Source organism: Myotis yumanensis, unplaced genomic scaffold (genome assembly GCF_028538775.1).
Source record: "Myotis yumanensis isolate MYYU_CA2020_CCGP unplaced genomic scaffold, mMyoYum1.0.hap1 SCAF_1, whole genome shotgun sequence".
Classification (NCBI taxonomy): Eukaryota; Metazoa; Chordata; class Mammalia; order Chiroptera; family Vespertilionidae; genus Myotis; species Myotis yumanensis.
Genome location: NW_027223752.1, coordinates 237,377,996 through 237,400,419, shown reverse-complemented (window position 1 = coordinate 237,400,419; position 22,424 = coordinate 237,377,996). Strand labels below are relative to the sequence as shown.

Genomic DNA, 22,424 nt, shown 5'->3' with positions numbered 1-22,424 from the left:
TTGATTCCCGGTCAGGGCATGTACCCAGGTTGTGGGTTCAGTCCCCATCAGGTCACATGTGGGAGGCAACTGAATGAGTTTTCTTTCTCTCTCACATTGATGTCTCTCTCTCTCCCCCCCACTTCCTCTCTCTAAAAATTAAAAAAAAAAAAAAAAAGGTGGACAGCAATGGCCTGAAAACGGGAGATGGGAGCCAATCACTGGAAGTTGTTGAGCAAGCATCCGCCCCGCGCCCCCGCTCCCCCCCCCCCCCCCTCAGGGCAGGGCTCAGGCGACACCTAGCCCGGGGCTCCATGCTTCCTAATCGCCTACTTGCTCCCTTACTCCCTCCCCTGGGGCTGGGGGGCGGCAGCTGCCCAGTTTGCTGCCTAGCGGCCTGCCTGCTGGCTGTGGACGAGAATTCCCCGCACCGGCTGCTGCCCGCCAAGCACTGGGATGGGGCTGCCGCGCTGGCTGCCTCTGTTCGCGCAGCTGGTGGTGCTGCAGCTGCCAGGGACCTGGGCCGAGGACACCATCAGGGTCTTCGTGGTGCCACACAGCCACATGGACGTGGGCTGGCTCTACACGGTCCAGGTAGGTGCCGGCCTCCTCCCCCGAGTGCCCGTGGAGCTGCCGCCTCCTCTCCCTGCGCACCCAGCGTGGGTTTCTGCGCCGGGGTCCGCGCCAGCGTGGAGGGGTCAGCCTGCCTCCAGGTGTGCCTCTGGGTCGGTGACTGGGCGGCTGACCTTGAGCCGATCACTTCCTACCTCTGAACCAAGCTTCCCCCCCAGTGACAGGCCGCCAAGGCCAGAGGAAGGTGCATTGACCTGAGTCAGGCCGTGGTCAGCCCTGCTCTGGGGGCTGCTCTGGGCCCGTGCCCCTCCCGCAGCGGGTGCAGGCCTCAGACTTTGCACTGGTTCTCCCTCCTCCTGTCAGATATTGGCGGGACTCCGTCCCTAACTCCCAGGGCGCCCTGCTCCCCTGGTGAGTCACTTGCCCGGTGAGGCCTTGCAGGCAGTGGCTCTGCAGTCTGTTCCTCCCACCCATTGCCTGTGATGGCCTGCTTCCCACCAGAGAGGAGCCCCACAGCTTGGGGGGGGGGGTGGTGGCTGCACCCCTTTATTACGAACGTTCTCTGTGTGCTGACGGACACGGAGAATTGCTGAATGAGTGAATCGGCACAAAGAGAAAAGGGGTGGAAGTCCCTGATTTCCTTGATTCCGGGCCGCCTCTCGCTCTTTGGAATGAGGGAGGAAATGCCTACACAAATGAGCAAAGGCCGCCCTAACCGGTTTGGCTCAGTGGATAGAGCGTCGACCTGAGGACTGAAGGGTCCCAGGTTCGATTCCGGTCAAGGGCATGTACCTGGGTTGCGGGCACATCCCCAGTAGGAGATGTGCGGGAGGCAGCTGATCGATGTTTCTCTCTCATCAATGTTTCTAACTCTCTATCCCTTTCCCTTCCTCTCTGTAAAAAATCAATAAAATATATTTTTAAAAAAATGAGCAAAGGCCGCTGTGGTGGGACCCGTCACTTTGCGAAGGACATTTGTGTAACAGAGACACGGGCAGGAAGAGGCTGAGGCCGAGGGTTCAGTCTGGTCGGGGGCACAGTGGGAGCCTCTGGGGTGACGACTCCTGCAGATGGAGCTGGCTTGGGGAGGGGGAGCATGCGTGTCACCCCTTTTACGGAAGAGGAAGCAGGCCAGAGAAGGTCCCAGGTCACTCAGAATAACCCTCCAGCCTGCTGACTCGCTGCCCAGTGCTCTTTGCCAGCCTGGTGCCTAGCAGCCCTGGGCACACTGTGCGCATCCCGAGCCCCTGATGGGAAGCAGCCCGGTCACCCCCGAGAGCCCCCACCTGGGGGGAGGGAGGCAGGTGACCTCAGGGACCGCTCCCCACACAGCCTTCCCTGCATTTGAGCCCAGCAGGCCCCGGAGGGCCCTGGGACCTAGTTCCTCTCCTGGCTCGGGCCGCTGGCCCCTCCGGGCACTGCCCGGGGCGGGTCATGGTCCGACTCCTCGCCTCTCCGGGGCAGCGTGTTCTCACCGAGCTGGCAAGCGTGTCCTTTGCTGCGTCCCAGCCTCCCTGTGTCCGGGCAGTGGGTGGGTCCTTGATGAGAGCAGAGAGAAGGCAGCGGGAGCGGGGAGGCCGGCGCAGGCACGGTCCCTGCCCAGCTGGTGACACCCCCCACCCCCAGGAGAACATGCAGATCTACGCCGCCAGCGTGTACACCTCAGTGGTGCGGGAGCTGAGCCTCAAGGAGCACCGGCGCTTCATCGCCGTGGAGCAGGAGTACTTCCGGCTGTGGTGGGACCAGTTCGCCTCGAGGACCCAGAAGCTCCAGGTGACGGGTGGCACGGGGCAGGGCTGGGCGGCCCCTGGGCTGGCACAGGGCTGCTGAGATGTGGTGCGGTTGGCGGTCCCTCCAGGCAGCTGCACAGACCCTGGCCTCCTGGCCCCTCATGAAACCGCAGCCCCGCTCCCCCGCCGGGCACTGAGCCCTGCCGAGTGGGCCCCCTGCAGGGGCCTCCTGGGGTGGCCCTGTGCCCACCCCTGCGGCCTTCATTTCCGAGTGTGCGCGGCCATGGGCCCAGACCTGGGCACCCCGACCACGTACAACGGTCCCCGTGGCTTATAAGTGGTGCAAAGCTAAGAAGGCTGACCAGGAAGCTCCGGGGCCCCCTGGAGGGGTGTCTGAAGCTGAAGCTGTGGAGCAGGGGTCCTCAAACTTTTTAAACAGGGGGCCAGTTCACTGTCCCTCAGACCATTGGAGGGCCGGACTATAGTTTAAAAAAAAAACTATGATCAAATTCCTATGCACACTGCACATATCTTATTTTGAAGTAAAAAAACAAAACGGTAACAAATACAATATTTGAGGACCCCTGCGGAGTCATGAGGAGGAGCCTCCATTCGATGGGGCCGTGGCCAGCTTTAAAAAAATGAATATTGTAATGGTTTCAGAGAGGAAGGGGGAAGAAGAGAGAGAGAGAGAGAAACATCAATGATGAGAGAGAATCATCAATCGGCTGCCTCTTGCACGCCCTCCACTGGGGATCGAGCCCGCATGTGCCCTGACCGGGAATCTGTGACCTCCTGGTTCATAAGTCGACACTCAACCACTGGGCCAGCTGGGCTGGGCTCCTGCTTTTTACACATTTCTTCATTGGACCCTCCCTACTGGCTGTATGGGGAGGCTAGTGACCCCGCTTTATGGAGCTGGGGAGGCTCGCAGAGGGCAGGTGACGGTCCTGTGGTCACAGCTCATATGTGACAGGAGGGATTCTGAACCATGCATGTCTGACAAAGTACGTTTCTCCACGTGTCCAGTGGGCGGTCCACACTTTCTTCCATGGACGCGCCAAGCCCAGTTGTCTGTCTCCTACCCCCCCTTCCCCGCCGGGGAGCGGAGGGTCCTAACAGACACCCGGGCAGGGAACGCAATGGCTCCATGTGCTGGCAGCAGGGGTTTTTGACTGTTTGCTCCATGGCTGGATCCGCAAAGCCTGAACAGGGCCTGGCGTGTAGTAGGTGGTCACCTAAAATAGCACCGAGTAGGGGCTCATTCCTTATTTGTTGAGTGAATGCAGTATAAATACTGCGCCTTCATAAAGCAAATAAAAAAGACAGTCTGTGAACAGCAGGGTGGCGACATGGCCCACGTTCTTTGGCCATTAGTTATGTTCCATTCTCCCATTCATTTACTTAAGATTACCTACTATTCTTCCGATATTTCAAAAACATTAGAACAGCGGTTCTCAACCTGTGGGTCGCGACCCCTATGGGGGTCGAACGACCCTTTCACAGGGGTCGCCTAAGACCATCGGAAAACACATATATAATTACATAGTGTTTTTGTGATGAATCACTATGCTTTAATTATGTTCAATTTGTAACAATGAAATCGGGGGTCACCACAGCATGAGGAACTGTATTAAAGGGTCGCGGCATTTGGAAGGTTGAGAACCGCTGCATTAGAAGAACGTTGGAAGACGTGGATGAGATGAATGTCTTCTGAAAAGATACATGCTTTAGCATGTCATGAGAAAAACCCAAACTGCAGGACGGTCTCCAAAGGACTAACCTGTGATCTCCGAAACGGTCCCTCCCGTGAAGGCCAGGCCCGGCGAGGAGCTGTTCCACAGGGAAGGTCGCGGGGCGATGACAGCTCACAGCCGCCCCCGGAGGAGGATGTTCGGGGAGCTCTCGGCAAACTGTGGGGGAAGTCTGGGGCTTAGCTAGCGGTGTGCGAGGGTGAATCTCCTGATTTTGATCATCAGGCTATGATTAAAATGATCCTTTTCTTCCCGGACGCCAACTGAACTTCTGCAGGTAGAAGGCATGCCCTTGCTAACTTATACTTTCAAATGGTTTAGAAACACACTGCACAGAAAGACATGGGGAAGCGTGAAGGGAACCGGGTAAAGCGAGCCTCGAAGACTCCAGCCAGGGGACCCACGGGGCTCTTTGTACAATTCTTGCACATTTTCTCTAACTTTGAGATTGTTTCAAAAGTAAAAATTTAGCCTGGCCAGTGTGGCTCAGTGGTTGAGTGTCGACCTGTGAACCAGGAAGTCACGGTTCGATTCCCGGTCAGGACGCATGCCCACGTTAGCCGCTTGGTCCCCAGCAGGGGGCGTGCAGGAGGCAGCCGATGAATGATTCTCTCTCATCATGGATGTTTTTATCTCTCTCCCTCTGCCGTCCTCTCTGGAATCAATAAAATATATATATTTTTAAAAAAGTAAAAAATTAAAAAGCTATAACCCGCAGCAGCCACAGGCCAGGTGCTGTTCTGGGTGGAGGGATGCCGCGCTGAGCGGGACAGTGTCCTGCCTCTGCAGAAGGAATGAAGGTGGGAGTTTCAGGGGAGGCACCTCGAGCTGCTGGCACATGTCCGAGCAGAGCCGCAGCGCTCTGGGGTTGACCTGGCCTTCCTCTGTGCCTGCTGCACCAGGTCCGCGAGCTGCTGGCCCACGGCCGCCTGGAGTTTGTGAGCGGAGGCCAGGTCATGCACGACGAGGCGGTGACACACTTTGATGACCAGATCCTGCAGCTCACAGGTTCGGCCACCTCTCCCGTAGCCACCCTTTCGGGGCCTCCATTCGGGCTGGGACTTGGTGCCTGAATCCAGGTGCTGGGCTTCGTCCTCCCCTCTGTGCGGGGCACTGTGGCAGTGCGAACGGTGACTGGCTAGTGCCAAGGCCTGGCTCCGACTGGGAATGCTAGACCCGCTAGCCTGCTGGGCCCCGGCCTGTGAACCTGGCCCAGGGATGCCACCTATCGTGTCTCAGTGTCCTCCTCACTAAGATGAGTTTGATGATACCTACCTTAAAGGTTTGTGTGAGAAATAGATTGCAATCATTGAAATAGAGCACTTTAGTGAAGTGCAGGGTTCCCTAGTAAATACTCATTAAAGGTTCGATGCCTTTCATCATTACACCACCATCACCACTACTCCACCTACAATTCACCAACATAGCCATCAGCACCATCACCCTAACTACCTTTACCTCCACCACCACCACCATCACCACCATCACCATCACCATCACCATCACCATCACCATCACCATCACCACCACCATCACTATCACCATCACTATCACCATTATCACCATCACCACAATAATCACCACCATCACCACCACCATCATAACCACCATCACCACCACCACCACTATCACCACCATCATCATCACCACCACCACCACCACACCACCACTATCATCATCATCACCACCACCATCATCACCACCACCATCATTATCACCATCACCACCACCATCACCACCACCATCACCACCACCACCATCACCACCACCATCACCACCATCATCACCCCCATCATTATCACTTTCACAACCTCCACTTCTACCCCCAGCACCACTACCTTTATGACCACCAGCACCTTCCTCATCCCCACCTCCACCTGACCATCTCCACCCACCATTGCAATGGTGGTACTTCTCTCACCTTTTACCAAAGGCTTCATAAGAAGCATTTAACGGCAGGCTGCCGGGAGGAAACTAGGGCAGCTGGAACACTGACCAAAAAAAAAAAAAAAAAAAAGAAAAAGGAAAATCGCCAGTGGGTGAGCCAGAGGGAAGCCAGGCCTGAGACCCTCCGCCCCAGGTCACCCCACGACAGCACGGCCCCAGGTGCCCAGTGTGTAAACCATCAAGGCAGAGTCGGAGGAACTGGATGCTATCTTAGGGCCTTTGAGCACTGCCTCCCTCCCGCTCTGTGATCTGGAGTCCTTCCCTACCTCAGGCTCTCCCTGCCTCATTTCCAGACTTCACCCCCTTTGCCACTTTCGTCTAGAAGGCGGTGTTGCTGACAAAACCCTTTCTTCTCAGACTCTCACGTCCCTCTTGTGTTCAAGATGCCTTCCGCCCACAGAGCCCCTACTGCAGGCCAGGGCTTCTCCTGTGCCCCTCGCACATGCTCACACCCGGGCGGGGGTCTGGCGCAGAGGGAGCCTCCTGCCACAGCCGCCAGCCAAGCCCGAGGGCGGGGCTGGAACTGGTTCCCAGTGAAAGTGAGTCCCAGAGGCTGTTCAGGTCTGTTGGAGAGCAAGGTGCGGAGCTGGGAGCGCGATGGTAACTGCTTTTAGTTCTCATTTCATAACCCTTCCTGGCTCCTCACGTGGCCTCCGGGCCTGCTCGGGGCTCCTCGCCAGCAACTCTTCCGCCTCCTGCTGCCCCCCCCGCCCCCTTTTAAAAAATTTTTTATTTATTTATTTTTTTGTTGATCCTCACCTGAGGATATTTTTTCCATTGATTTTTAGAGAGAGTGGAAGGGATTGGGGGAGAGAGAGAGAGAGAAACCAATGCGACAGAGACACATTGACTGGTTGCCTTCTGCACGCGCCCTCTCCAGGGCTGGGGATCAAGCCTGCAACGGACATTCGTGCCCTTGACTGGGATCGAACCCGAGGCCCTTCAGTTCGCTGGCTGATGCTCTAACCACTGAGCCACCGGCCAGGGCTCCTGCCGCCCTTTACCTGCTCCAACTGGAACCCATCCTGTGTTTTTGGTCGTAATGTTTCCTTTTGCCTCCACCTGCACAGCTCATCTCAGTCTCTTCTGCCAGGACCCCTCCTTTGGGTCCCCGTAGTTCCTTATCACCTCCCCTTCCCCCCGAAACTCCAGGGGGCCTCTGTCAGAAGCCCGAGTGTGAGTCATCTTTGGGACCCCCCCGCTCAGTTCACGGTCTGACTGGACAAGTGCTGATGGGCATGGCGGGGGAGGGGGGCGCTGATGGGCATGGCGGAGGAGGGGGGCGCTGCCGGCCTGCCTCAGGGGTGCCCACAGCAGCAGCAGCCTCACCTCAGGACTCAGCCCACCTGCCCTCGAACCCTGAGTGCCCAGTGCTAGCCCTGCAGGCCTGACCTAGCGCACAGCGACCGGAACTGGGGTACATCGCTGTGGGACAGGAAGGGCGCTCTGCCCAGTGGACCCCAGAAGCTGTTTCCCAAACCAGCCCATCGCTCTCTGCGTCACTCAGCCTGGCCTCTGGCTCCGGGGGCGGCCCTTCAGCCCGAGGACTAAGTGAAGGGCGGGGTGACTGGGTTGGAGCCCGTTGCATGAGTCGTCTGTGCAGCAGACCCCAAGTGGGCGAGGGGCGAGGGGCCCGCCCTGTGGCCAGTGTGGGCACCGGTGCTCTCTCTGCAGAAGGACACGGCTTCCTCTACGAAACGTTCGGGATCCGGCCACAGTTCTCCTGGCAGGTCGACTCGTTTGGCGCCTCTGCCACGACGCCCACCCTGTTTGCCCTGGCGGGGTTCAACGCCCATGTCATCTCCCGGATCGACTATGAGATAAAGGAGACCTTGATGCATGCGCAGGTGAGTGTTGGGCCGCTGCCCCCTGTGGCCCTAGGAAGCGCCTGTTCTAAGGGAGGTGCCCCTGCAGGGCTGGGCCGCATGGAGCAGAGAAGCAGGGACTTAGGGTCAAGAGAGCAGCGGGAACCGCCCGCAGGGGGCAGGCGAAGTGGTGGAGCTCCGGTGGGCAAGGGAAGTAACACTTAGGAGCGCCACCAGGGCCCCTGAGCAGGGAGCATGGAGCACGGAGCACACTTCCCGGGTCAGCACGTCTGCTCTCAGCCGCAGGCAACTCTGTGGCCGAGTGCGGCTCTGCGGTCTTCCAAGGCCCAGAATTGAGTAGCTGGGGTGTCGGGGAGCCTGCGTGCACCCCAGAGAGATGCTAACAGGACCAGGTTTCCTCCCCGCGTGTAACCCTGAGCACGCCTGGCCCGCTGAGCCGTGGAACATGAGCTGCGCTGAGCGCCCTGTGCCTGAGGGCGGCCCCGGGAGGCGGGGGTGAATGAGCGGGCCGCCGCCTCGAGGGCAGATCCACAAGCTCCTGCGGCTGTGGGGGGTGAGGTGGGGCCTCAGGAGGAGGCCGCGAGGGAGGTCTGTCCACGCCACGCGGGCCCTCAGCCTCGCCGGTCCCTCTGGTTCGCAGGAGATGCAGTTCGTGTGGCGAGGGTCCCAGTCCCTGGCGGAGCAGCAGGAGATCTTCACACACGTCCTGGACTTTTACGGCTACTGCTCGTGAGCACTCGCCGTGCCAGGCCCCCTCTAGGCACTGTCCCTGTACGGCCTCAGCGGTGACCCCCCCGACCCCCGGCACCCCGGAGGGAGACGCACGGAGTGCCCCATGTCACACCAGGAGAAACTGAGGCAGAGCCACTCGGCCAAGGTCCTCGTGGTTAGCGAACATTCGGAGCAGGTTTGGTTCAAGCGCCAGCTCCCAGGCCTCGTGTCATGGGTACAGCCAGCCCCTGTGTACCCGCGAGGCCGGGCACAGGTGGCCGTCCCTCTGTGAGTAGGAGAGGCCAGCAGGCAGGCTGGAGGGGCCGCTGGGAGAGGGACGCCCGCGGGCTCGCTGCCGGCATGGCCGTGGGTCAGGCCTGCTTGGTGCCCGGCACGGTTTCTCGCTGTTTCCCACCAATGATTGTCATTGAATCCTCACCACAGCCTCCAGTACGTGTTACCCACGAGATCCTGGGCTGGCCCGGGACCCCATGTGCCTCTGTGCTGCCCAGCGAGGCAGGTGCCAGGCTCCTTCTCAGGGTCAGAGCCGTGCCAAGCGTGGGGGCCTGGCTGGAGGGGAAGTGCCGATGCGGCGTCTGCCTTTGTTGAACACCGCGAGGTTTTGCTCACCAGGATGGTTCCAGCCTTAATTTTATTTTCTGAAACATCTCGTTACTGGTGACACTAGACTGGAGCTTGAGGGGCCTCCTTCCCTGGCCATGGCCCTGCACCCCGTTTTGCAGGCTCGGAGGTGCCCAGGGAAGGAGTGATCCCTGTGGTGGAGGGGACGCAGTGGCTGAGGGCTCCATGGGAAGCTGATGACGCGGGCCCAGGGAGGGGCGGCCTGGACCGGAGCCCCCTCTGTCCGCACAGCTCCTGCCTGCCCACCCCTGGCCTGCCCGTGGTGCTGGTGGGAGACGGGGTCACCGAGGAAGGTCTGCGGGTCCTGAGCTGCCCCATGGACTGCCTGAGCCCTGCCAGGGCCCGGGGACCCCAGGCTGCTTCCCTTCTTGGGGTGGGGCCCCCTAACCTTTCTCTCTCCCGCAGGGTAGGGTATTCCTGGGAAGGCGAGGCCCCGTTGCTAACACAATTCCAGAACGAGGAACACAACGACCTGAATGACCCCGTCACTGTGCGCAACATCGGAATGTACGTGGAGAGGTTTGTGATGGACGTGAAGTCGCGGGCCGGTTGGTATCGGACCCCGCACATCCTCTGGCCCTGGGTAAGCAGCTCCCAGGCCCTGGTGTCCGTCTCACAGCCACTCCAGACTCGTGTTCCCCTCAAACCGGGCCGGGCTGCCACCTGCCCAACCTGGGCCTCACCCCCACCAGCTCCTTCCACACCCTGAACTCACCCAGCCTCTCCCTGAGGCACAGCCCCTCGCCCGCGCCCGCCTCAGGCTCCCACCAGCTCTCTCCACCTTTTTCACTTGTGACTGCCTCTCCTGTTTTCTTTTAGTTCCATTTTTGTTGGTTTGCTCTTTTTATTTGCGATTACCGTTTTCTACAGGTGCAGGCATAAAATAGTTTATGAAAAATAGTTTTTGAAAAAAATAATTTTTGAAAACTATAAAACTCCATACATGATGTCAACAGGCCACTTGTACGACATATTTGATCTAATATATATATATATATATATATATATAACTTTATTTTTATTTATTTATTTTTTGGGGGGCATTATAATATTTTATTTTTTTAAATTATTAAATCTTTATTGTTCAGATGATTACATTTGTTCCTCTTTTTCCCCCCATAACTCCCCTCCACCCAGTTCCCACCCCCCCTCCGCCCTCACCTCCCCCTCACTGTCCTCTTTCATAGGTGCGCGATTTTTGTCCAGTCTCTTCCCGCATCCCCCTCACCCCTTCCCCCCAAGAATAGTCAGTCCACTCCCTTTCTATGCCCCTGATTCTATTATAATCACCAGTTCATTCTGTTCATCAGATTATTTATTCACTTGATTTTTAGATTCACTTGTTGATAGATGTGTATTTGTTGTTCATAATTTGTATCTTTACCTTTTTCTTCTTCCTCTTCTTAAAGGATACCTTTCAGCATTTCATATAACACTGTTTGGTGGTGATGAACTCCTTTAGCTTTTTCTTATCTGTGAAGCTCTTTATCTGACCTTCAATTCTTTTTTTTTTTTTTAAATATATTTTATTGATTTTTTACAGAGAGGAATGGAGAGAGATAGAGAGTTAGAAACATCGATGAGAGAGAAACATCGATCTGCTGCCTCCTGCACATCTCCTACTGGGGATATGCCTGCAACCAAGGTACATGCCCTTGACCGGAATCAAACCTGGGACCTTTCGGTCCGCAGGCCGACGCTCTAGCCACTGAGCCAAACCGGTTCCGGCTGACCTTCAATTCTGAATGATAGCTTTGCTGGATAAAGTAATCTTGGTTGTATGTTCTTGGCATTCATCACTTTGAATATTTCTTGCCACTCCCTTCTGGCCTGCAAAGTTTCTGTTGAGAAATCAGCTGACAGTCATATGGGTATTCCCTTGTAGGTAACTGACTTTCTTTCTCTTGCTGCTTTTAAGAGTCTCTCTTTCTCTTTTGCTCTTGGCATTTTAATTATGATGTGTCTTGGTGTGGTCCTCTTTGGATTCCTTTTGTTTGGGGTTCTCTGCGCTTCCTGGACTTGGAAGTCTATTTCTTTTACCAGGTAGGGGAAGTTTTCTGTCATTATTTCTTCAAATATCTTGCTCTCTCTCTTCTTCTGGCACCCCTATAATTCGGATGTTGGTACGCTTGAAGCTGTCCCAGAGGCTCCTTACACTATCTTTGTATTTTTGGATTGTTTTTTCATTTTGCTTTTCCGGTTGGGTGTTTTTTGCTTCTTCGTATTTCAAATCTTTGACTTGATTCTTGCGATCCTCTGGTCTGCTGTTGGGAGTCTGTATAATATTCTTTATTTCAGTCAGTGTATGCTTAATTTCTAGTTGGTCCTTTATCACAGCATCGAGGGTCTCACTAGATTTCTTGAGGGTCTCATTAAGTTTATCGGCGGTTTCTAGAAAATTCTTGAAAAACCTTAAAAGTGTGGTTTTGAACTCTATATCCAGCAGTTTGCTTTCCTCCATTTCTGTCATTTGTGTCCTGTTTCTTTGTCTCCGCATTTTTTATGCTTCCTTGTGTTGATAAAGTGGTTTTCTGTGCTAAGTGTCCTCTAGGGCCCAGTGGCTCAGCCTCCCCAATTACCTGAGGAGGACACTCTTGGTGCACCCCCTTGTGGTCTTTGTGCACAGTGTTGTTGTAGTTAAGCCTTGATTGTTGTAGGTATCACTGGGAGGGATTGGCCTCCAGGCCAATTGGCTGTGAGAATCAGCTGTGCCTGCAGTGGGAGAACTTCTGTCCTGGATCTCTAGGGAGGTGCTAATCTAGCCTCTGCCTGAGGCTATCCAGCAAACGCCTCCATGCAAGGCTTGGGCAGGGCGGGTCCCAGGGGATCAACAGGGCGGGCGGAGCGAGCAGTTATGGCTGCTCTCAGTCCTGCCTTCAGAGGCCCTGCTTCTCAGTGTCCCAGCAATTGCTGCAAGTACCTCTGAGAGAAAGCTGCCCTCGAGTTCAGACCGATGCCAGACAGTCCCGCTTCTCCCATATGAGTCTAGGTCCCCAGAGACTCACCCGGAACTGGAGCTCAGAGCCTGAGACTCCCTCCTGATTGAAAAAAACAACCGCGCCCTCAGCCACCAGCCCGCTCCGCATGCGCCTCTGTACCTTAGTATTTTACTTCCGCACCGCACCTCCTCTGAGTCTCGGTATGCTTTTCTCTTTCCTTCTAGTTGTAGAATTTCCACTCAGCCAGCCTTCCTGTGGTTCTGGGTGACGTCCATTCCGTCTTTTAGTTGTATTTTTGAAGTGGTTGTGCAAGGCAGCAAACTCTGGTGTTTACCTATGCCACCATCTTGGCTTCTCCCTATAAAACTTTAGATGAGGCTTGAGGCATAACTTAAACTATATGTAGGCAATAAAGAAACACAATAATGAAATGTTTGATTTCTCAACAGTTCAAAATAGAATGTGATGCTTGCAGAAGGAGCACAGAAACACCTGCCTAAAGTAACTGGTGTCCAGGCCACAGAACCCTAACAGTATCATCCTGTGACCTCCCTTTGTTCTTTTTTATTTTTATTTTTATTGATTTCAGAGAGGAAGGGAGAGATAGAGAAACATCAATGATGAGAGAGAATCATTGACTAGCTGCCTCCTGCATACCCCTAGTGGGGATCAAGCCTGCAACCTGGGCAGGTGCCCTTGACCAGGAATCAAATGGTGTGTGTGTGTGTGTGTGTGTGTGTGTGTGTGTGACCAGGAATCTAATGGTGTATGTGTGTGTGTGAGAGAGAGAGAGACCAGGAATGGAATGGTGTGTGTGTGTGTGTGTGTGTGTGTGTGAGAGAGAGAGAGAGAGAGAGAGAGACCAGGAATCGAATGGTGTGTGTGTGTGTGACCAGGAATCGAATGGTGTATGTGTGTGTGTGAGAGAGAGAGACCAGGAATCAAATGGTGTATGTGTGTGTGTGTGTGTGTGTGTGTGTGTGAGACCAGGAATCGAATGGTGTGTGTGTGTGTGTGTGTGTGTGTGTGAGACCAGGAATCAAATGGGGTGTGTGTGTGTGTGTGTGTGTGTGAGAGAGAGAGAGAGAGAGACCAGGAATCGAATGGTGTATGTGTGTGTGTGTGAGAGAGAGACCAGGAATTGAATGGTGTGTGTGTGTGTGTGTGTGTGTGTGAGACCAGGAATCAAATGGTGTGTGTGTGTGTGTGTGTGTGTGTGTGTGAGAGAGAGACCAGGAATCGAATGGTGTATGTGTGTGTGTGTGAGAGAGAGACCAGGAATCGAATGGCGTGTGTGTATGTGTGTGTGTGTGTGTGTGTGTGAGAGAGAGAGACCAGGAACGAATGGTGTGTGTGTGTGTGTGTGTGTGAGAGAGAGACCAGGAATCGAATGGTGTGTGTGTGTGTGTGTGTGTGTGAGAGAGAGAGACCAGGAATCGAATGGTGTGTGTGTGTGTGTGTGTGTGAGAGAGAGACCAGGAATCGAATGGTGTGTGTGTGTGTGTGTGTGTGTGAGAGAGAGAGACCAGGAATCGAATGGTGTGTGTGTGTGTGTGTGTGACCACATTGTTTACCCATTCATCTATGATGGACACTTTAGGTTGCTTTCATGTTTTTGCTATCGTAAATAATGCTGCTATGGGTATGGGTGCATATAACTTTTAGAATTAATGTTTTGTTGTCTTTGACTAAACACCCAGAAGTGGACTTGCTGGTTCAGATGGGAGTTCTATTTTAAATTTTTTGAGGAACCTCCATACTGTTTTCCATAGTGATCGCACCAACTTGCAGCCGCACCAACAGTACACAAGGGTTCCCTTTACTCCACCTCCTACCAGCACTTCTCTCTTGTCTTTTTGATGGTAACCATTCCAACAGGCGTGAGGTGATATCTTACTGTGGTTTTTGATTTGTTTATTATTATTATTAATCTTCACCTGAGGATATTTTTCCATTGGTTTTTAGAGAGAGTAGAAGAGAGAGGAAAAGACAGAGAGAGATATCAATGTGGAAGAAACACCTCAATTGGTTGCCTCCTGCACAAGCCCCGACCAGGGCCCGGGCCGGGGAGGAACCTGCAACCGAGGTACGTGCCCTTGACCGGAATCAAACCCGGGACCCTTCAGGTTGCAGGCCAACACTCTATCCGCTGGGCCACACTGGCCAGGGCAATGTGGTTTTTGATTTGTATTTCACTGATGGTTAGGGATGCTGAGCCCCTTTTCATCGGGCCTGTTGGCCATCTGTCTGTCCTCTTTGGAGAGATATCTACTCAAATCCTTTGCCCATTTTAAAATGGGATTGTTTGTTTTCCCGCTTGATTCCATGGTGTGGAAGTTTTAAGGTATTGCTGAATTCAGTTTGCTAACATTTTGTTGAGAATTTTGCATCTATGTTCATCGGGGATGGTCACCTGTACTTTTCTTTACTTGTGGTGTCTCTGTCTCATTGTGGCCTCGGAAATGAGTGCGGAAATGTTCTCTCCTCTTCTATTTTTTGGGGGAAGATTTTAGGAGGATTGGTACTAATTCTTCTTTTAATAGCCTTAACCAATGAACTCACCTGGCCCTGGATTTTTGTTTGTTTAGAGCTTTTTGATTACTGATTCAACCTCCTTACTAGTAATGTCTGTGTACATCCTCTACTTTTTCAGATTCAGTCTCGGTAGGTAGTATGTTTCTAACAATTTTGACTTTGCTGTTTTGAAGATGAAGTTAAGGGCCATAAATGTGAGTTGTGGCTAGTTCATTGTTATGCACAATTCCCACGGCACTAGAATGGATGACTTTGATGAGTAGTATTACTAAATGGCTTTCAGAAATGCCAGGGAGTGAAATAATTCAGAGGAAGACAAAATACTGTATGATTTCACTTATAGGATAGGCAAAGTTTAAAAACACAAAACGCGTAGAAAAAAAGAGATCGAATTTGTGGTTGTCAGAGGTGGGGGGTGGGGGATGTGGGAGTGGGTGAAGATAGTCAAAGGAAAAAACTTTAAAAAAAATATTTTTAACATGATTTTAATGTGAAACCCCCTATTCTTTAAATCCAGGAAAAAAAAATATTTTTATTGATTTCAGAGAGGAAGGGAGAGGGAGAGAGATATAGAAACATCAATGATGAGAGAGAATCATTGCTCAGCTGCCTCCTGCACACCCCACACTGGGGATTAAGCCTGCAACCCCGGGCATATGCCCTTGACTGGATTCTAACCCGGGACCCTTCAGTCCACAGGCTGACGCTCTATCCACTGAACCAAACCGGCCAGGGCAGGAACAAACTTCTTATAAGATAAAAGATAAACAAGTCTAGGGGATGTACAACATGATTTAGAGAAAAGAAAGAAAAAGAGAGAAGGAAACGTCCAGGAATGTGGCTGGGGAGCTGGTTGGGGATGTGGACGGCCCCGTGGAGAGTGGCAGGTGCCCGGGGAAGGCCCTGGGGCCGTTCTGCTGGGCTGCGCTCTGCCCTCAGGATGGACGTGGCCGTGTCCTGCCGCAGGGGTGTGACAGGACGTTCTTCAACGCCGGCGTGCAGTTTGCCAACATGGACCTCCTGCTGCGCTTCCTCAACACTGAGGCCTCCCAGCTGGGCATCACGGTGGAGTACGCCACGCTGGGCGCCTACTTCCGCGCCGTGCATGCCCACAATGCCACCTGGCACACACATGGCCACCAGGACTTCCTGCCCTACTCCTCAGGTACCGCCCGGGGGTGGCGGTTTGGGTGCCCCCCTCAACGTCTGCTCTTCCCGTCTGGGAGGCTGGCCCGGCCCCCACTCCCGGTCCCGTGGCCGTCCTGGCTGCCACACCCACAGCCTGGCTCCCAGCGCTGCCCTCACAGCAGGTCCTGCCTTCCCGGCAGGAGGCCCCCACCAGTCTCTTCCGGCACAAGTTCCACTCATCTGTGCCCATGTCCCTCCTCCCGGAAACCTTTCCCGACACGGAGGCCGGGCCAGGGGGTTTCCCTCCCATTCACCACGGTCCGGCTCGGGGGCCGATGCTTCACGCCTGTGTCCTGGCGCCGCCAGGGCCCGGAGGCCGCCGGCCTGAGCCTGCTCTGTGGCTGCGCGCACGGCACGGACTGGCGGGGCCGCAGCGAAACCGGGACAGTAATGGCGCTGAGGCTATCGAGTTGTACAGATGAAGCGAAACAAGGAAAGCTCGGATCCTGGGTCCGGACAGAGCAAGGGCCCCCAGATGTAGCGAAGAATAACGATGAGGCCATTCCTGGTCCTCCTCCCACCCACCCACCCTCCTCTCATCCACCCACCCACCCACCCTCCCTCCTACCCACCCTCCTCTCACACACCCACCCTCCCTCCTCCCACCCACCCACCCACCCTCCTCTCACCCACCCTCCCTGGGCCGCCAGAGGGACGTGCTGAGGCAGGCCTGTCCTGGTTCCCCCATTGTCCCAGAATCACATTCAGAGGCTGTGGTGCTCAGCCCTCTCAGCGGGTCCTGCCCACTTCCTCCCCTCTCTCCCTCCCCTCCCCCAGGCCTCCCAGGCCCCTGGTTCAAGGCTGAGCCAGGCCTTCCTGACCCTCCCTGGGCTTTCCTGCCCCCCAGCCCACCCAGGCACCCTCCTCCACCTGCCCAGCCCCTCTGGGGCCCTGGGGCAGTCCTTGGCCTGGCTGGGGCAGGAGCCCCCAGGCCTTCCTGGGGGAGCAGGTGACCCCGCCCCTCTGGCCCCAGCTCTTGGGGGGGGGGAGGGCTCACAACCCTGCTGGCCGTTGTCTCTCAGAGGAGTCGCAGGTGTGGACCGGCTTCTACACCTCCCGCGGCCCGCTCAAGGGGCTGGCGAGGCGGGCCAGCGCGCTGCTCTACGCAGGCGAGTCCATGTTCACACGCTACATGTGGCCCAGCCCCCAGCGCCGCCTGGACCCCCACTGGGCCCTGAAGCAGCTCCAGAGGCTCCGCTGGGCCGTCTCCGAGGTAACGCGCCTCTGCAGGAACCTCCGCGCCACGCCCTCCCCGTCCAGCCTGGTCACTGCTGGCCCCATCGCAGATGAGATCATCGAGGTCCCCCTGGTGACCAGCCTGGACGGGGGCGCTGAATGCAGGCAGGCCCTGCTCTGCTGTGTGGCCTCAGGCATGGGGTGTTCTGAGCCCTAACCCCTCCCTGTGCCATGAGAACACAGGCCCACCTGGTGGGTGGGGGCAATGTGGTGCCATAATGTGCAGGACCCGCTGGGCCTGGCGGCCACACGGCGCCCTTTGCATCTCGCCCGGCCGCGGCGCAGGGACTGACTGAGCCCAGCGTGTCCCGAGGTCGCCCGGCCAGAGCGACGGGCCCTCCCCAAAGTCAGCTGGTTTCACAAGGTCAGGAGGGCACGCGCCAGCCGCGCCCCTTCTGTAAAGGGCGAGGGACCCACCTGCGCCCACACCTGCTGAGCGGAAGGGTCGCCAGGGCCTAGCAGGCGTGGGGCCCGCCAGCTCTCGGCGGGCAGGCCGGACCCATTCTCCCCTCTCTGGTGGGACGGCAGGTGCAGCACCACGATGGCATCACCGGGACAGAGGCCGTCAAGGTGAGGGACATGTTTGTGCGGCATCTGAAAGCAGGGATGCAGGCCGTGCTCCGGCTGATGGCTGCCATCGTGCTGGACCAGCCCGGAGACTCCCCAGGTACTCGAGGCTGGCAGGGTGGGGTGGGCTGGGGGTGCGGACGCTCTGGTCCCTTCTGAGAGGAGAGCCTGGGGGCCGGGGGCGGGGCCTGAACACCTGACCTCGTGTGCCCTGACCTCGCCTGACCTTGGGCAGGTGCGTCACTGCTCCGAACCCCGTTCCCTCTCCCTGCACAAGGCAGGGCTGAGGGCTGAGCATCAGCTGGGCCTCTCCCCAGGCTAGCTCCTGTCCCGCCTCCCACCCTGCCTGCGAGGACTGCTCCTGCCCTGCTGTTCTAGCGAGGATACGGGGAGACGGCGCTGCACCCCAGGCCTGCTGCTGCCCTGTGCTGTGCAGGCCTAGGTGACCCCGGGAACCTGGCGCGGCTGGGCTCCCGCCCCAGCCGAGCGTCAGCGTGGGCACAGGCACCCAGTGCAGCCGGTGGACCCAGGCCTTTGACCGCGAGGGTGTCACGAGTTCGCAGTGACGATCACACCCATCTGACAGGTCTAAGGGGCTTCAAACCCACATGCCCCCACCCTCAGCCTGGTCTCCGAACCGGGCCCTTCTCCTCTCCATGTCACTGCTCACCTGGCCTGCTCCAAGCCCCCTGCCCCCCGTGTCTGTGTGGGACCCCATCCCACCTCAGACTCTGGGTGGCCCTGGGGACGGGAGCAGCACACAGTGCCTGCCTACAGGCCTGGGCTTGGTGGGAGAGACAGACAGTCATGGAAAGAGCTAGGACAGGGCAGTGACCACACTGCCTGGCAGGGCAGTCCCTGCCCATGAGCTGGCACGGGCAGTGGTGCAGCAAGGGGTCAGCGGAGACGACCGAGGGGCACCGCAGCCCAAGGGAGCAGCCGAGCAGGGGCAGGCGCTGGACAGCGTGTGCTGTGCGGGCTCACAGGTGTGGCCAGAGCTGGCTGCACGCGGGGCACACGAAGGGACAGAAAGGGACTCGGGTGCACACCCGGGGGTCTCGCATGCTGGGCTGGGCAGCTGGACTTGACCTTCCAGGCTCCAGAGAATTCTCCGGTCACTCTCTGTGCCGGGCACTCAGAGCCTCGGGGTGCGGCCTCAGGAGCTGGGCTGCCGGGGGCAACAACTCTTTCTCTGGCCTCCGTGTCCTCATCCGCAGGGTGGGCTGACCGGGCAGGTGAGCCGGGAGCATACGGAGTCTCCGCTGTCCAGAGGGCACTGGGGACAGGGACACGGCGCCAAGCAGTGTGGAGCGCCCTGCAGGGAAGACACCCCGTCCCTGTCCTCACCCGGGGAGCCCTGCAGGGCCAGCTCTCGCCTGCCTGCTTCTCCTGCACCAAGGGGACCCCCATGGTGTTGCCTGAGAACAGCAAGGAAAGCCCACCCTCCTTGCAGGCTCAGAGCCGAAGGGATACTCTGCCTCGGTCTACAACCCCCTGGCCTGGACGGTCACCACTTTGATCAACCTGACCGTGAGCTTCCCCTCCGTCACGGTCACAGACGAGTCAGGCCACCCGGTCAAGGCCCAGGTAGGGGTGCGATTTCTGCTGCGGACGCACTTGCTGTTGCTGACACCTGCCCGGGCCAGGCCCTCGCAGGGACACCGACAGCCCCGCCCTCCCTGAGGACATCCATGTGGGTCGGAGGGATCTACCCAGGGGACTGACACCAGGCCTGGGCAGCTGACGTGGCCACAGGTCCCCGGGACAGTCCCTCCCTGGAGGCCTTGGCGTGGCCTGCGCTGGGGGGGGAGGGGGAGGGCGCTGCTCACCCTGCCCTGAGCGTGTGTTTTCTAATGTAAATGCCCACTTTGGGAGGGAAAGGCCTCCCTGTTCCTTAAAGGGGTGGTTTACGGAGGTGCTGATATCGGGGCTGCCTCTTGGCCCAGCACCCAGACACCGAGGGGCCCCCCACCCTGAGTGTGTGGTCCATTCTCATCTCCTCCCCTGCCTGGAACCGGACCTGGTGCCCCGGGCACCACTCCTGCCATCCTGCGGGCCCTTCCCTGGAGGTTCCACCCGTCAGTCATTCAGCAGACACTCCCCCGTGCCTGTTCTGGGCCTGGCTCTGGGCTGAGTTCTGGGTCTCTGGACATGTCACTGTGGGGAGGGGAGCAGCTGCTGAAGGGCCAGGGAAGGCGTGGCGTGGTGCCCCGGGAGCCAGGGCCGCAGCCCCTGCTGAGACCGGAGGCGGAAAAGGGTCCCCCCTGAAAGTGTCCCTCCGTGGGAAATTGGAGGATGGAGGGAGAAGGTTGCCCCCTCCCGGGAGGGGGTCTCCGGCAGAGGGAACAGCATGGGGAATGGCTCAGGGGCAGGAAGCAGCAGGAGTTGGGAAGGAAGGGCAGTTGGTGGTGCTGGTGCCAAGAGGGAGGGAGGTAGGGGAGGGAGACGAGGCCAGGGCTGGAGCCTGGTGAGCAGGGAGGATGCAAGGAGGGGAACTCAGCTATTTGATGATGGAAAGACCCCCTGCCTCCTGGGTAGTGAGCGCCCTGCACAGGAGGAGGGCGTGCTGAGGGTTACTGCGGAGGCGAGTCCTCCAACCCCGAATCTCTTTTATGTTGAACCTTTGGCCCTGCAGGTCCAGAGATCGAAGGAGATCCCACATAAATATGACTTGTATGTGCTGACCACAATCCCGGGCCTCAGCTACCGGTACTACAGCATCAGGCCCACCGAGCAGGCCCCAGAGGGCAAACAGGCAACCGCCACCATGGCTTTCGCCTCCAAGCTTGACCGCAAGCCAAGAAAACCGAGCACCAGGCCCTGGGGCAAGAAACTGGTGTCCGTGAAGAATGACTGCTACACTGTCTTCCTAGACCCGGACACCAACCTGATGCATAGCATCTGGGAGAGGTGAGGTGCAGCCATTGCTGGCCCTGAGGTGGAGGCATTCCCTGAGGCCCGAGCTGTCATTCCCCCACTGGGGACTTTATTTCCTCTCCTGACTGGGGGAAGGACTTGATGGTGGTGGAGGTCTTTCAGCATTTTGCCATCTTTATTTCTAGGAGGATGAGTTTTGGCTAGTGCAAAAAAGACTTTCTTAAACTTTTTCATTCCAGAGCTGTTGATCCTGAGGAAAAAGGGATATTGAGGGACCTCCACCCCAGGGAATAAATATAATAATCATTTTACCCCCTTTTTAAAATTTAGTGAAACATAAAATTCATTAATCTATTCACTCACCCACAAAACTATCCATCTACCCACCCACTCACCCATCTATGCACCTATTACACCTCCATTCTTCTGTATAACCCGCCCATTTATCCACACACCTGTCCCATCCATCCATCCATCCATCCACCCACTCATCATCCATCCATCCATCCATCCTTCCATCCATCCATATCTCTACCCATCCACACATCCATCCCTTGAATCATCCATCCATTCATCCATCTATCCATCCACTTATCCATCTATTTGTCCATCCATCCATCCATCCCTCCTTCCCTCCCTCCCTCCATCCATCCAATCATTCATTCAGGAGCTACTTTCTCACAGCAGAGAGGGCAGCTGACTCCCAGGAAGGTCTCCCTGGTGGTTTGGGGCCAACCCTGTCCATGCTCAGGCCACAGCCCAGGCAGTTTTCATTCGAGCCCAGCTCCCTCTGCAGAGCACCATGTCCATGTCCTGAAGTGATCTCCAACCCGGAGTGGGAGTGTGGGAGAAGGAAAGAGGGGAGTGGGGGGAATGGGGAGAAGAGGGAGAGGAGAGCGTGGCTGTGAGTGAGTGTCACCTGGAGCTCAGCCCCAGGCAGCTGTCAGGAGCTCTGCAGGCACAGAGCTCTGGGTCTTCCCTCCAAATGAGACCCTTCGTGAGAGCTGTGGCCGGAGGGAGGGCCGAGAGCAGGCGGTGGAGGGGAGCCACAGAGATGCCCTGAGCATGCTCCGAGCTCCCTGGTCAGGTGGGAAAAGGTGGAGTCAGCCACTGGCTTTGGGTCCTTCCTTGCTCGGTCCTGCACACCATCCGGAGTGCCCCTGCGAGGGCCAGCTTCAGCTCGCCACTCCCTTCTCCCAGCCCTCGATGCCCACACCTAAGCCAGGACCACTGCCCACCTCCTGGCCTGTGTCAGCTGCTTTAGGACAGGAGAAGGGTGTTTCTCACTGGGCTCCCTGAAGTTCCAGTGAGCTCACCGCAAAGCAGCATCTGGCGCGTTCTCAGAGAAGAGCTGCTGGAGCTGGAGTGGGGGTGCTCAGAGGGAGTCCGGCCGGAGGCCTTGAAGGGCCAGAGGATCTGCTGGCACAGATGAGGGGCATTGTGCCATAGGAGGGAATGCCTGGGCAAGGCCTGAGGTGGATCAGAGCTGAATTGCTGTAATTCACACACCATCCCATTCACCCACTTACCTGGATGCATCTATGATTTCTAGGATGTTCACAGAGCTGTGCAAGCGTCACCACTCACACTCTTAGAGCATATTCCTCATCCCAAAGAGACGTCTCGTGCTCCCTATCTCCTACTCCCTGAGGCTCTAATCTCTTTTCTGTCCCCCTGGATTTGCCCAATTTGGAGATTTCATAAAATGAAAGCAGACCACAGGGGGTCCTTTTGAGACTGGCTTCTGTCACTCAGCATCACGTTCCCAAAGCTTTCTCCGTGGTGCACTCTGGATGCGCACGGCGTACCTTTTTCATGGCCCAGTAACACGCCACCGCTTGGCCACACCAGTTCATCTGTCCAGTCCACAGCGGACGGGCGCTTGTGCAGTTTCCACGTTTGGCTCTTCTGAGTCATGTT

The 22,424-nt window shown here is 56.7% G+C and overlaps 1 protein-coding gene across 1 annotated transcript in view; it reads left to right on the top strand.

Moving 5' to 3' along the window:
- The first annotated feature begins 435 nt into the window (after positions 1–435).
- MAN2B2 (mannosidase alpha class 2B member 2) overlaps positions 436–22,424 on the top strand; it is a 29,982-nt gene continuing 7,993 nt past the window's right edge. Inside the window, exons 1-12 of the mRNA XM_070398715.1 lie at positions 436–573; positions 2,179–2,325; positions 4,939–5,044; positions 7,658–7,830; positions 8,450–8,538; positions 9,541–9,745; positions 15,603–15,801; positions 16,847–17,037; positions 17,589–17,710; positions 17,945–17,954; positions 19,056–19,214; positions 20,263–20,537. Coding sequence (XP_070254816.1) covers positions 436–573; positions 2,179–2,325; positions 4,939–5,044; positions 7,658–7,830; positions 8,450–8,538; positions 9,541–9,745; positions 15,603–15,801; positions 16,847–17,037; positions 17,589–17,710; positions 17,945–17,954; positions 19,056–19,214; positions 20,263–20,537 — 1,814 coding nt within the window. The remainder of the gene's footprint in view (positions 574–2,178; positions 2,326–4,938; positions 5,045–7,657; positions 7,831–8,449; positions 8,539–9,540; positions 9,746–15,602; positions 15,802–16,846; positions 17,038–17,588; positions 17,711–17,944; positions 17,955–19,055; positions 19,215–20,262; positions 20,538–22,424) is intronic.